The sequence below is a fragment of the Rana temporaria genome, chromosome 4 (assembly GCF_905171775.1).
Source record: "Rana temporaria chromosome 4, aRanTem1.1, whole genome shotgun sequence".
In the NCBI taxonomy this organism is placed as follows: domain Eukaryota; kingdom Metazoa; phylum Chordata; class Amphibia; order Anura; family Ranidae; genus Rana; species Rana temporaria.
The window spans coordinates 118,715,897-118,729,852 of NC_053492.1; the positions used below are offsets into that span (position 1 = coordinate 118,715,897).

At 39.8% G+C, this 13,956-nt stretch overlaps 1 protein-coding gene across 10 annotated transcripts in view; it reads left to right on the forward strand.

The window, feature by feature from the left end:
• KIF1A (kinesin family member 1A) overlaps window positions 1-13,956 on the forward strand; it is a 235,081-nt gene that overhangs the window by 83,542 nt on the left and 137,583 nt on the right. For all 10 annotated transcript variants that reach the window (XM_040348932.1, XM_040348935.1, XM_040348926.1 and 7 more), the window contains exon 2: window positions 7,957-8,065. In XM_040348932.1, coding sequence (XP_040204866.1) covers window positions 7,960-8,065 — 106 coding nt within the window. In that variant the 5' untranslated portion in view covers window positions 7,957-7,959. The remainder of the gene's footprint in view (window positions 1-7,956; window positions 8,066-13,956) is intronic.

The following is a 13,956-nucleotide window of genomic DNA, read 5'->3' on the forward strand; positions in this document are numbered from 1 at the left end:
ACCGTTGCCCGCAGACACTCATTACTGTATCACTCTCCAGCCCCTTGCAAACAAATTACCTTTTGCTACAGTAAAATATTAAAATTTTTGACTCATCAGTCCAGAGCACCTGACGCCATTTTTGTGAACCCCTATTCCTACATTTTCATGCATATTACAAGGAAACAAGGCTACCCAAGCGACCCAACTATGCATGAAACCAAAGTAACTGGGGTGCAGAGAAATGGCAGCAGGTGTCAGTCTTAAAGCCAATGTGGGACTGCTGCAGCATGGAGGTGAGTATGTAGTGTTATTTTTGCATAAGCTCATACTTCTCCTTTAAAGCTCATCTGAACTTTCGACTAGATACATTCTAAGTGCATCTAAACAAAAGATATTCAAAGTCTTACATTTGTTTTCTTTAGAAAGCAATTACATCCAGAGTAGAAAAGTCTGTCATCTGTAGAAAAGTCGGCCCTTTGTGCAGAAACAATCGTCTTTCTGCAGAGATCTGATACACATACTGTTGAGCTACAATTAGAAGTTAGCATGAGCTTGGCTGATTGGAGAGCTATAGGTCTAACTTTGAAGGTGGTATGTCAGACCTCTGCAGAGAGACCACTGCCTTACACAGAGAGTAATGCCGCATACACACGATCAGGCTTTTGCCCAGGCCAAATCACATCCGAATTCAATCGAAAAAAAATAGAACATGTTCTATATCTAAACTCCGATGGAATTCATTGGAATTTCCAATAAAAAAACTCAGATGGGGCTACACACGATCGTAAGTCCCGATCGTGTGTATGGGGCATAAGGCTTCTTCTCTACAGCATGCTGGCACGGGACAGGCTTTTATAATCTAGGGCTGTGGCCATTCTAAATAAACTAAACTGCAAGACTTTGAACACTTATTTCAGATACATCTGGAATGCATTTAATCAGTTTAAACTTAAACTTCAATTTTTTTTTATTAGGACAAAGATCTAAATATAAAAACTTCACTGCTCAAAGCTGAAATTTGACTGGTTGCTGTGTCACACTGGGGTTGATTTATTTAAACTGGAGAGTGCAAAATCTGGCGCAGTTGTGCATGGTTGCCAATCAGCTTCTAACTTCATCTTGTTCAATTAAACTTTGACAAAAAAAAATGGAAACAAATTGGTTTCTATGCAGAGCTGCAGCAGATTTTGCATTTACAGTTTCCCCAGTGTTCCTTAGTACTGTTTCTGCCGGGTAAAAAAATGCCATTCTGTCCAGATTAAACATTTCGTGTTGCTGAATTGTTTAGAAGACTTTGTTTTTCTTTAATTAGAGAACTGCATTCAGCATACTATCCTTCAGTAAAAAATAATTGTAATAATTATATGCCAGCGCCTGTCTTATATGTGGCTTGATATGTCCCAGTGCAGAGGTGCATATTTTATATTCACAGACCACTTCTGATCGCTCTGGGTTACATTCGACAATGGTTTTAGTGACTTATCCCTAGATTGCATCTTGTATTACAATTATTGACTATTTATATGAATACTGCTGTTATTCATAGTCTTCTTTTAAATTTGTGTATATATAGTACAGAAATGACACAACACACCAGACTCCTTGTGAGAATGAGCCAACTACCGACAATTCTAATTCTTCGCTCACCTCAATATGTTGAACTCTGTCATCACAGATAGGTCAAAACACGCAACTTGGGTTCAATGTAAAGCTAGGTTCAGGCCTATGCGTTTGGTGCAGCCTGCATTCGCGAGAAACGCAGAAAAAAGCTGCAGTGTTTAGATGTGTGGAGGTGCAATTAAGAATGTAAAAAGAGCAGCATGTTTTGGCAGCAGGTGGTTGCGGGTGCGGGAACAGGTGCAAGTCCCGCATTCTATCCATTAAGGTGAAAAGCCTTCTGTAGGGCAGCAGCCCCCCAGAGCCCCTCTTTTACTTACCTGAACCCGATCTTTCCAGCCACAAGAACAAGCTTGGGTCCTCCTTGGATAGATTGATAGCAGCAGGAGCCATTGGCGCATCCAGTGACACAGGAGTCGGGAGGCGTGGCTGAGTCCTGCTGTCTGTGTCAATGGATGCAGCAGCAGTACTTGGGAGAGCACCCGCACAACTGCCCCCATGGAATGCGGCTCTCCGTGGGGGCACTCGAGAAGAGGAGGAGCCAGGAGCCCCACTGGGGGACCCCAGAAAGTGAGGATCGGGCCACTCTGTGCAAAACAGAGGCGGTAAGTATTTGGTTGTTATTAAAAAAAAATCGTTACAACCCCTTTATTGTGGGAGTCAGTAATGACTTAAGAAAATAAAATATTTATGTGTTGGTATTATAAGTAACAATCAACATGGATTTATTAAAACCTCCGCTTATCAGACCAATGTATTTTCATTCTATGAGGAAGTTGGTAGTAGTTTAGATCAAGGGTAGTAGACGTAATTTATCAAAAGAATTTAACACACTTTGCCCCACAAATGCTTAATTTACATTATTGAGGGTAGTGGTTATTGATTTGGCCCCTGAGCAGGCTTGGGTCATGAGTGGGGTGCCCCAGGAATCTGCCTCTGTGGCCAGCGAGCTGACAAAAAAAAACAATGAATGGATTCCTCATCCACACAAGCTAGGCGGTTGGAGGAATCCTTCCCACAGTCAGAATACAATAGCACAGAATACACTAATCAGCGCTGCATAAAATATTTACAAAAATGTGAGGAGTGTACTCACTTTTGTGAGATACTGTATAGAATCTTAAAATGCAAACTGAGACATGCACAGCCCATGTGCAGTGTACAGCCTGTCATTAACATGAATGGTTGTGCGTCATTCTACTAGACTGTGGTGCTATTGTAAACACGAGTACGCTTGTACAGGCATTAGAGGTGCATGATTCTGGATAAAACGAGAATAACGTTTTTTTTTTGCTTAGAATAAAAATCATGATTCTTTCACGATTCTCGGCACAATATCATTTTTCACATTATGCAAAAAAATTGGGCTAACTTTACTCTTTGTTTTTTATAATAATTGAAGTGTATTTTTTCCCAAACAGTTTGAAAGACCACTGCGCAAATACAGTGTGACATACAATTTTGCAACACTATTATTTGTTATTCTCTAGGGTGTCTGCTAAACATAGGTGTGCGCAGCCTATTGCATTAGGGTGTGCACCCCAAAGCCCAAACACACACTACTGATCGCTCATGGTGTTCATTCAGAAAGGAAAGGGGCCAGTAAACTACATATTTACTGGCCCCTTCCCCACTCCTAAAACATCCCAGCAGCAAACGCCAACAGGGGAGGAGGGAAGCTGGCAGCGCTGTGGGGGGAAAGATGGGAGACAGGGCAGTAGAGAAAATCTGTGCTGCACAGGGTGATTAGGGTGTGGGCACACCTGGCACACTTTGTGCGCACGCCTAAGCTGCTAAATATATATATATAATAAATGTTTGGGGTTTTAAGTAATTTTCTAGCAAAAAATACTGATTTTAACTTGTAAGCAACAAGTGTCAGAAAAAGGCTTAGTCTTTAAGTGCTTAAACTGACCTCATTTGCAGACAAAAGTTCATTCATTTGATCTGTATATGAACAGAAAGTTTATTTTTATCTCTCTTCCTGCGCTAAGCAATGCTGTTGATAAACATTGCTGGCTGCTTTTTTTTGTCAGCTGTGAGCAGGGAACTGCTCTGCACTTGTTACATGAATCGTGGAAATGCTGGATTAAAATCGTGTAGGGGCTGAATCGAGATAACAGTTTTTTAATGAATAATCGTGCAGCTCTAACAGGCATATACAAAAGATAATTTAAGTGCTGGCTTTACTATAACATTATAAATGTTACAAATAAAATAATACATAAACTGCACATTCAGTTTCAGTAAATTGGTCGGTTAAATCAGTCGTTTTGCACCTGTTTGGGATTTCTGTATCCGACCAGCCTAGCTAGAAGTGTTCTCGAGAGACAATAGGGCTAGGGGTCATACACCCACCAGCATTCAACTAAAATGAAAACATGATTAGCCATTTGTCAAACTGACAGATATAATATAGCAATAAGGCAATGTATGTGTGTTGCCACCTTTTGTCCTATCATATACAGAGGCAGTGTTACATGGTGACAAGAAAGAATGATGAAAGCAAGGACGGCATGCTAGATATTTCTGGCTCAGATCCTTGGAGATGTCACCCCAGAGACACAGTGAGGCTTGGCAAGCTATAGATGTGGTCGCAGCAGATTCCACACACCTCTAGATGCTGTGTAATCTGATCTGTGTGAAAACTCTAGTGACAAAGCTGCATGAGCTCAACAATGTGTGCCCAAACCTTATTGTGTTACACTGCCACTAATCAACCCATGACTGATGTCACTGTACTGGACACATCGTGTGTTTATACTTTAGAAACTGTATTGTATTGGAGTCGAACACAAATGTGTGTCTTGTAGTTTATTTCATTTGGATTTCAATTGCATGTTCCCTTTTCAAAATCATTTTTCACTTTGCAAAGTGAATTTCCACTTATCTTAGGGAAGAAGTGTGAAAAGAAGTGTTTTTCTAACACATGATTGAATGAAGTAAGTACAATTTCACCTCATTGTCAAAGTGAATTTTCTTTTTTGCAAAGTAAATTTCTACGTAGCCTATATAATAAAGTGGATGGGTGGAAGCTGTGCTGGTTTGCATCTCATGTGTTTTTTTCACTTTGCATGTACATAGTTGGATATTCCTGGCCAAGCATTCACTTTATTTTACCCCATTCACTAAGATAAATAAAAGTTCAATTTTCAAAATGAAAATTCATATTAAAAAGTAAACCCCTCTGACTCCTTTACTAAATCAAATTCAATTCCTGTCCCACCAAACCTGCAAGTTAAAAATTATGTAAAATAAATAATTTAAAAGATCCATATTTATGTAACTATTAATTATTATTAATGGATTAATTAGTTAAGCTTGATTAGCTTTTACAAATTTCTCCGCTTATCTAGTTTTGCTATATTTGATCCCCCCCCCCCCCCCCCAGTATTTCTTCATTTTACTATTCCAACATAGAATTCATTTCATTTTCTTATGTTTTTTTGTTCCCAAAAAAATGCTAAAAACAACAGTTATCTTTATAAATAAATTTCCTTGAGGCTTGTTCCAGAAACACATTTATTATAAACAAGACAAATTTGTAACACTGTTCTAATTCTGTTCCAAATTTAGGCGAGCTTACGACCTTTATGTGAAACTTGATTTTAATATGTTCTATAATGTTATATTAGTTGTTCTTCGGTTGTGGGAATGACAAATAATTGTGCCAAAATCGGCCAAAACTTATTTCTATATATTTTTTTCTGGATAGAGTAGGAAAGGGTTCTATCCTGATAATGTTTTTTATTGCTGTAAACATTCACCAGTCCAGGTGCAATTTGTACTCTCTAGTGTATCTACCCAATATCCTCAAATGACAAACAGGACCAATGTCTTAAATTTTGTGAAATCATAAGAAGATACATTTAGTAAATTAGTGTTGTGCTTCAAAATTGCATTAAAAAAGTCCATTATTTTCTATGACTTTGTTCACACTGCTGTACTTAAGGTGCAGGTTCCTGAGGGTACTAAAATAACCTTGAACATAGCAATTTTATTCAACAAAATAATTCCATTCTTGGAAGGGTGTATTTTATTTTCCTGAAAAGGAAAGGAGTATAAACAGGATAAAATATGTGTGTATTTACAGCACCAGGGAGGCCCAGCTGCAGCCTATTTCTGTCCATAATACAGTATTACAAAAGACACTGTGCACCTGTAATCTTGATTACACACTTGCATGCATAGATGTACTTTCCCAAATGCCCAAGAGTTGTATTCTGGAATTGTTTTTTGTTCATGCCTGTAATTGCGAGCACCATTGTTCACACAAAATGACAAGAGCACAGAGTATTTTGTAATACACTAATATGGACAGTAAAATGCTAATATTGACAGGTGTATTTAATGCTGTATGGCCGTACGCCTGAATGTACTTCTGTTCTTTCTCTCCTCATAATGTCAGATTAAATATACAACCATTTGTTAGCTTGATAGGTAAAATAATGACCACATAATCCACAGAAAACCTTCCAGAAGCATGCATATGTCCTTTCCCTCCCCTGAATGCCTCTCACATTTACGGTATATTAATACAATATGCAATGTGGGACAGGATGAAGAATGACCACAATCTTCTGTGCTTTGGGACGTTTCGCATTTCATCATTGCCACATTAACTATGCATCACTTGAAATATCTAATACATTTCTTCTATCTCCTATACCATCAAATCATGCTTTTTTTTTTTTTTTTTTTTATGGTTTTCCGGCATCTAAGCTACATCATCAGTTCTTAGTTGTATAGTTTGTATCTGAAACTTTGGAGATTAGGGTAACCACACAATTTATGAGGGCCTTTAGGGCAACTGTGATTATTCCAAAGAGGAATAATAATAGTGAGACCAATGTGTGGTGAGCCATCTGTCCATTCTCAAACTTGCTTTCCTTTTCCGAGTAAGGAGAAGGATCTGCACCGATGAAGGGCTTTGATCTAGGATTGAAATAAGTATGCTCCCTATAATGCCTTTGAGTGGGCACTGGAGTGGCAGAATATACTATACAGGAAGCCTAGAAATGTAATAGTACCACATGGCTATTCTACCAATTATACCATTTTACCCTTTCTGGTATTTTACTGTTCTAATGTTACTGAAAAGCATGTGAGGCCTCGTACACACGACTGAGTTTCTCGGGAAAAACCAGCAAGAAACTTGCTGGGAGATATTTTTTTGCAGAGGAAACCGGTCGTGTGTACATTTTCGTCGAGGAAACTGTCGAGAAACTCGACGAGCCAAAAAGAGAGCATGTTCTCTATTTCCTTGACGGGAATGTAGAAAATTGGCTTGTCGAGTTCCTCGACAGCCTAACAAGGAACTCGACGAGCAAAACGATGTGTTTCGCCCATCGAGTTCCTCGGTCGTGTGTACGAGGCCTGAAGGTAGTTGAACTTGCCAGTTTAAATGTTAAAAATTTGCACCTTCATAATAAAATCACCTGAAAGTGTATAGTGGAGCCCCGTACACGACCTTTGTCCGACCAAAATCACATCAGAATTCCGACGGAATTCCATTGGAGTAAAATAGAACATGTTCTCAATGTCAGTTGGCCAGGGATGTTTGTAAAGGTTTTTGGGTCCCAATAGGCAGGGTTGCCATTGTCTGATTGATCAATCACTGCATTGGTTTCTGTGTCATAACCCAACATCTTGGAATTCTGTACAGTTGTCTCTGGAATGATCAATGAGGAAAACACATGACAGACAGTTGACTAATTTGCTAGAATGATTGACAGGCTCTGTATCCTACCTACAAAACCTCTTATTAAAAGAAAATCTTCAAGCCCATAGAAATTTGGAAAGGATAAATACATTATTTACAGACAAATGGTACTCTGAAATAAAGTTTGTGTGGTATGGGCAGTCCTCTCTTTTAAAAAAAGTTGAAGTCTTGCTTGTTACCACTGAAAAAATTGGATAGTCATAATTAGATAGAGGGATTATCAAAGGGTAGCTATACTTGGCCTACACAGCGGCTGAAGCATTTAGGAAATTCAAGTGAAAGTACTAAGCTGTAGAGGCAGCGGTAAATTAAATGGTACATTGCCACTCAAAATCCCCAATGTAAATGTACAGTTATGCCAGCCCTAGTGATGGTGATATTACTTTTATTCAGTATTTGATAAATATTCGTTCAAGCAATATGTTTGTTAACTTTGCTTTATTGTATATTACCATTTCAAATTGTATTACTTTTTCAAGTTTTTGTAATAACCCAACCCCCCACAGTCACAGGTTAGCAATTGTTTTTTCCAGCCAACCTTCCAATTTTACCAATTAACTAGATTTGTGCACTAAACTCAATACGCCCATAACTGGTCATTCAACAAAATCATTCTCCTAATTTTCTCATTACAGGAAATGGCGGGAGCTTCAGTGAAGGTCGCGGTCAGAGTGCGGCCATTCAACTCACGTGAAATTGGAAAAGATTCAAAATGCATTATCCAGATGAATGGCAACACAACCAGTAAGTAACAATACATAATATTAATGTAGCATTGTCATTCGTGAACTGATTCAAATAAATTGGTGGAGGATGGCACTATATACTGTACATAGGTGCATAGTTGGTAAGGTTGAATAAAGACATCCGTCCATTCAGTTCAAACTGGGTTTATGCTTCCAATGCTTATATCCCTGCACATTGTGCTTGCTAAGAAACAGACTTTTGTTTTGTTACATTAACCTTCTAGAGAAAAGAAAAACTAATTGGGTAAAAACCCAACTCTTCATCTTGATTCACATGTTTAGGCCTATGGTATGTGGTATGGTTACTCCCAATAACAATATACAGTGGTGATCGAAAGTTTGTTCACCCCAGGTAAAAATGTGTATTAATGTGCATAACGAAGCCAAGGAAAGATGGGAAAATCTCCAAAAGGCATCAAATTACAGATTAGACATTCTTAAAATATGTAAAAAAAAGTTTGATTTTATTTCCATCATTTACACTTTCAAAATGACATAAAAAAAATGGCGTCTGCAAAAGTTTGGGCACCCTGCAGAGTTAATATCTTGTACTGCCCCCTTTGGCAAGTATCACAGCTTGTAAACGCTTTTTGTAGCCAGCCAAGAGTCTTTCAATTCTTGTTTGAGGTATCTTTGCCCATTCTTCCTTACAAAAGTCTTCCAGTTCTTTGAGATTTCTGGGCTGTCTGTCACACACTGCTCTTTTAAGGTCTATCCATAGATTTTCAATTATGTTGAGGTCAGGAGATTGTGAAGCCCATGGCAAAACCTTCAGTTTACGCCTCTTGATGTAATCTCCCGTGGATTTTGAGGTGTGTTTAGAATCATTATCCATTTTTAGAAGCCATCCTCTCTTTAACTTCAGCTTTTTCACAGATGGCATCAAGTTACCATCCAAAATTTGCTGAAATTTTATTGAATCCATTTTTCCTTCTACTCGTGAAATGTTCCCTGTGCCACTGGCTGCAATACAACCCCAAAGCATGATTGATCCACCCCCATGCTTCACAGTTGGACAGAGGTTCTTTTCATTCAATTCTGTGCCCTTTCTTCTCCAAATGTACCTTTGCTCATTCCGGCCAAAAAGTTCAATTTTAACCTCATCGGTCCACAGAACTTGTTTCCAAAATGCATCAGGCTTGTCTATATGTTCATTTGCAAAGTTCAAACGCTGATTTTCGTGATGAGGACTTAGAAGACGTTTTCTTCTGATGACTCTTCCATGAAGACCATATTTGTACTAGTATCTCTTTATAGTGGAATAGTGTACCACAACTCCAGTGTCTGCCAGATCTTTCTGGAGGGATCGTGCAGTCAAACGTGGGTTTTAAATTGCTTTTCTCACAATCCTGCCAGCTGTTCTGTCTGATATTTTTCTTGGTCTTCCAGATCTTGCTTTAACTTCCACTGTTCCTGATGACTGCCATTTCTTAATTCCATCTCGAACAGAGGATATTGACATCTGAAAACGCTTTGCTATCTTCTTATAGCTTTTTTCAGCTTTGTGAGCGTCAACTATTTTCAGTTTCAGTTTTCTAGACAACTGCTTAGAAGAACCCATGGTGCTGATTGTTGGGGCAAGGTCAGATGAGTCTGGGCATTTAAAACCTTTGAGATTGACATCACCTGGTCTTCCCAGACGATGATTGAGAACAATCCATGACACTGGCAGGTCTCAGCTTTGCAAAGGGGGCAGTGCATACTATAAATTCTGCAGGGTGCCCAAACTTTTGCAGACGCCATTTTTTTGTTTTCTGTCATTTTGAAAGTGTAAATGATGGAAATACAATCTAACTTTTTTGACATATTATAAGAATGTCTAATCTGTAATTTGATGCCTTTTGGAGATTTTTTCATCTTTCTTTGGCTTCGTTATGCACATTAATACAAATTTTTACCTGGGGTGCCCAAACTTTCGATCCCCACTGTACAACATACACACTCATTTCCATAAGATTCCCTTGGGGCCATTTTATAAATTCTGAAGCAAAATAAATTGGAACAAAAGGTGATTTTTTTTTACAAACCCATCAATTGGAGAAAGAGAAGAATTTCAAGCGGAGTTCCGCCACAAAAAATAAATAAAAGTCAGCAGCTACAAATACTTGAGCTGCTGACTTTTAATATATGGACACCTATCCTGGACCCCGCGATGTTGGCACCCGAAGCCGATCTGTCCCTCGGCTCTTGGGTGCTGCCGCCACAATCTTCGGAATGGGAATTAAGACGTGAAACCTTGCAGCTTCACTTCCCGGTTCCCTACTGCGCATGCGCTAGTCACGCTGCGCGATCCCACTGGTCCCTGCTGTTTTCTGGGAACTGTGTTTCTCCCAGAAGACAGCAGGGGGACGGAGAAGGCATCGGACGTGGCGTAGGTCGACGTGGCGACCTATGCCCAGAAATAAGAGAAAATACCTGTATTACACAGATATCTGCTCCCTACTCCCCCTGAAAGGGGCCAAATGTGAAACCAGAGGGGGGGGGGGGATTCCGAACAGCGGAAGTTCCATTTTTGGGTGGATCTCCACTTTAATTCGTTACAATCAGTGTGTCCTAGTAATTTGAAATTGTGCCACCTATCTGTTTTCTAAATTATGGTACACCTATCTATACTATGTATATTTCTACTAACAGTCCACTTTAAAACGCTGTTAAAAATCCTACCCATTTTCTGAAAATGATGTCAGCTATTTGTTTCTCTCTTTCTGAGATCATGTGATAGCCTTTGTCATGTTTCTTGTAATGAATGAGCTTTGTACACTGGTCACGTTTTTTCTTCCATAGTAACCAGCAGAGGAAGTCATTATTTGGAAAGGATCCATATGCATTCTGGGATTTGTAGGCTTTAGCTTATCTTCCATTCTCTGGCGATGTAAACCTGTATGTCCATGACCTCTCCATTTTCCTATGTTCTTTGGTTAAATCTTTGAAACGCACGGCTTTGTGTCTGTGTGGTGTCACAGGGATTTGGCATCAGTCAGGACATGCTGACTGGGCACTGTTTTCCTGAGAGAACAAAGAGAGCCTGTGTGCCCACATAATCCCACACTGTTGAGAAGGGAGAGAGGAATGAAGGGCAGTCACTATCAGCGAGGAATATATGATAATAAAATTCTAGTTACCACTAATGCTGCACAGAGAAAAATCAACATATCTACAGTTCAGCAATATTGGCAAGCTGCAGTTAGCAGAGTATCAGGATGTATGGAATCCATAGATTAGGATGAGAGATATGCAGCCTGTTACATTGGGACAAATAGTAACGCATGTGAGAGGTGTCTAAAGGACACAAAGTATTCACTACACACTGTGCCCAAAAGCACCCAAGTGCATAAATGTAAATGAAACCTAAAGCAGCTGTTTGTAACTAACTGGATACATCTTTTGTTGCAAATTCTACAATATAAAGAGACACCGGTATATAATAATTTTATTAGGTCATGTTCTTTTATGGTGTGCTGTATATGATATGTTGAATATTTTATTTCAAAGTAGATCAAAACCCTAACTGAATGACATTTATTTTACTAAAGCACTGCGGGGGAATTTAATAAAACTGGAGCAGCCAGAATCTGGTGCAGCAGTGCAAGCTTCCATCTTCAGTTTATTCAATGAGGGTTTGAAAATGAAAGGTAGAAGCTGATTGGTTGCCATGCACAGCTGCTTCAGATTACGGTTGCTCCCGTTTGCTCTAGCTTCAATAAATTCCCCCCTGTATATTATAAATGTTTTTCATGGCTTTCTTTTTCATAAAATATTTGATTTCTCCTTTTTTTATGATTCTTTGTCTCTACGTGCTGCTGATCTTCTACACAGGGGTCTTAAACTGGCAGCCCTCCAGCCGTTGCTCAACTACAAGTCTCATCATGCCTCTGAATATGGGAGTCATGCTTGTAACTCAGCCTTGCAATGTCTTATGGGAATTGTAGTTCTGCAACAGCTGGAAGGCCACCTGTTTGAGACCCTGTTTTAAGCCTCGTACACACGACAGGTTTCCTCGGCAGAATCCATCAAGAAACTTGGTGGGACATTTTTTTTGCCGAGGAAACCGGTCGTGTGTACATTTTTCAGCGAGGAAACTGTCGAGGAACTCGACGAGCCAAAAAGAGAGCATGTTCTCTTTTTCCTCAACGGGAATGGAGAAAATTGGTTCGTCGAGTTCCTCGACAAGCCTAACAAGAACTTGACGAGGAAAACGATGTGTTTCGCCCGCCGAGTTCCTCGGTCGTGTGTACGAGGCTTTACAGTCTCTTTGCAGCCAGTTTCTGTTTACATGCATGCTCTATATTAATGACTGCACATGTTTGCTCTGGATTACAGCTTTCAGGGCTGGTTCACACCAGGAGCTACAGAGGAACACCTTGTGCAATCCTGTGTGATTTGCATGCAGTTCTGTGCAGTGTGAATTCAGCCCAATAGTTTTGAATAGGCTGAAATCGCACCGCACAACACCAAAAGTAGTTCATGCACTACTTATGGAAACTTATTGCAACCAGATCGCATAGTACTTCTGTACCATGCAATTAGGTGCTGGCAAAAGCATTGTGTTTGCTTCCGGTTTGGGGTGTCAATAATTAATAATGACACCAGAGAAAATGATGTCAGACAAATAGTAAATGTCCAATGTAGATGGTGCCACATCCCTAAGAAGAATGAAGGTACAAAACATAACGGGTGGGACTTTGTAGCACCAAAGTAACTTTATAACCATAAAAATGCAAAAATTGTTTTATACATTACATTAAAAACAGGTACAAAGATTGAAAACATGTAAATCCCCTGTACAAATTGGTCACGTGTGTAGATACATGAATACTCCACACTGGGATCATGAGTGTGGAAGTGCACACTGACACATTTCAAATTTCATTTTCTTCTTCAGGGGGTTAGTGCAAAAGGGTAGGTTCTACAAAAGACAATGGTCCGGATCCACGTAGCACTTACGCCGACGTATCTACAGATACGCCGCGTAAGTGTAAATGTGCGCCATCGTATCTATGCGCCGTACCCATAGAACTAGATACGCCTGTAAATAGGCTTAATCCGACCGATGTAACTTTCCTACGCCGGCGTATCTTGGGCGCATATTTACGCTGGCCGCCTCATTGCAAATATGCAAATGAGGGAGATACGTCAATTCACGAACGTACTTGCGCCCGGCGCAGAACTATACGCCGTTTACATAAGGCGTACGTCCGGCGTAAAGTTATTCCACCTAAAGGAGGTGCATCCCATGCAAAGGTATGGACGACAGAACAGCCGTTGTATTTTACATTGTTTACGTAAGTCGTACGTGAATGGGGCTGGGTGTAGGTTACTTCCACGTCGTAGGCATTGAGCCGTCGTATCTTAGGGAGTAAATTCGACGTGATTCTGAGCATGCGCGCGCATGCGCCGTTCGTTCGGCCCATCATTTGCATGGGGTCAAGCTTCATTTAAATGGATCACGCCCACTTCCTTCCTACTTTGAATTAGGTGGGCTTACGCCGGCCAATTTACGTTATGCCGGCGCAACGTTGGGAGCGAGTGCTTTGTGAACACTGTTCTTGCCTCTCAATGTTACGTCGGCTTATAGCATATAAGATGCACTACGCCCGCACAAATATATGCCGCTCTACGTGAATCTGGGCCAATATATTGTTCTAACCAACTAGTATAAAGATATGCCTAACCACATTGTATTTTTTTAATACATTTGTACAGGGGATTTAAATGTTTTTAATATTTGTACCTGTTTTTAATGTGATGTATAATAAACATTTTGCATGTTTATGGTTGTAAAGTTACTTTAGTGCCTACAAAGTCCCATCCATTATATTTTGTACCTTCATTAATATTGACACCTGTTGCAGATCGCAACTGCAGTGGTTTTTAATGCAGTGTAGGAAA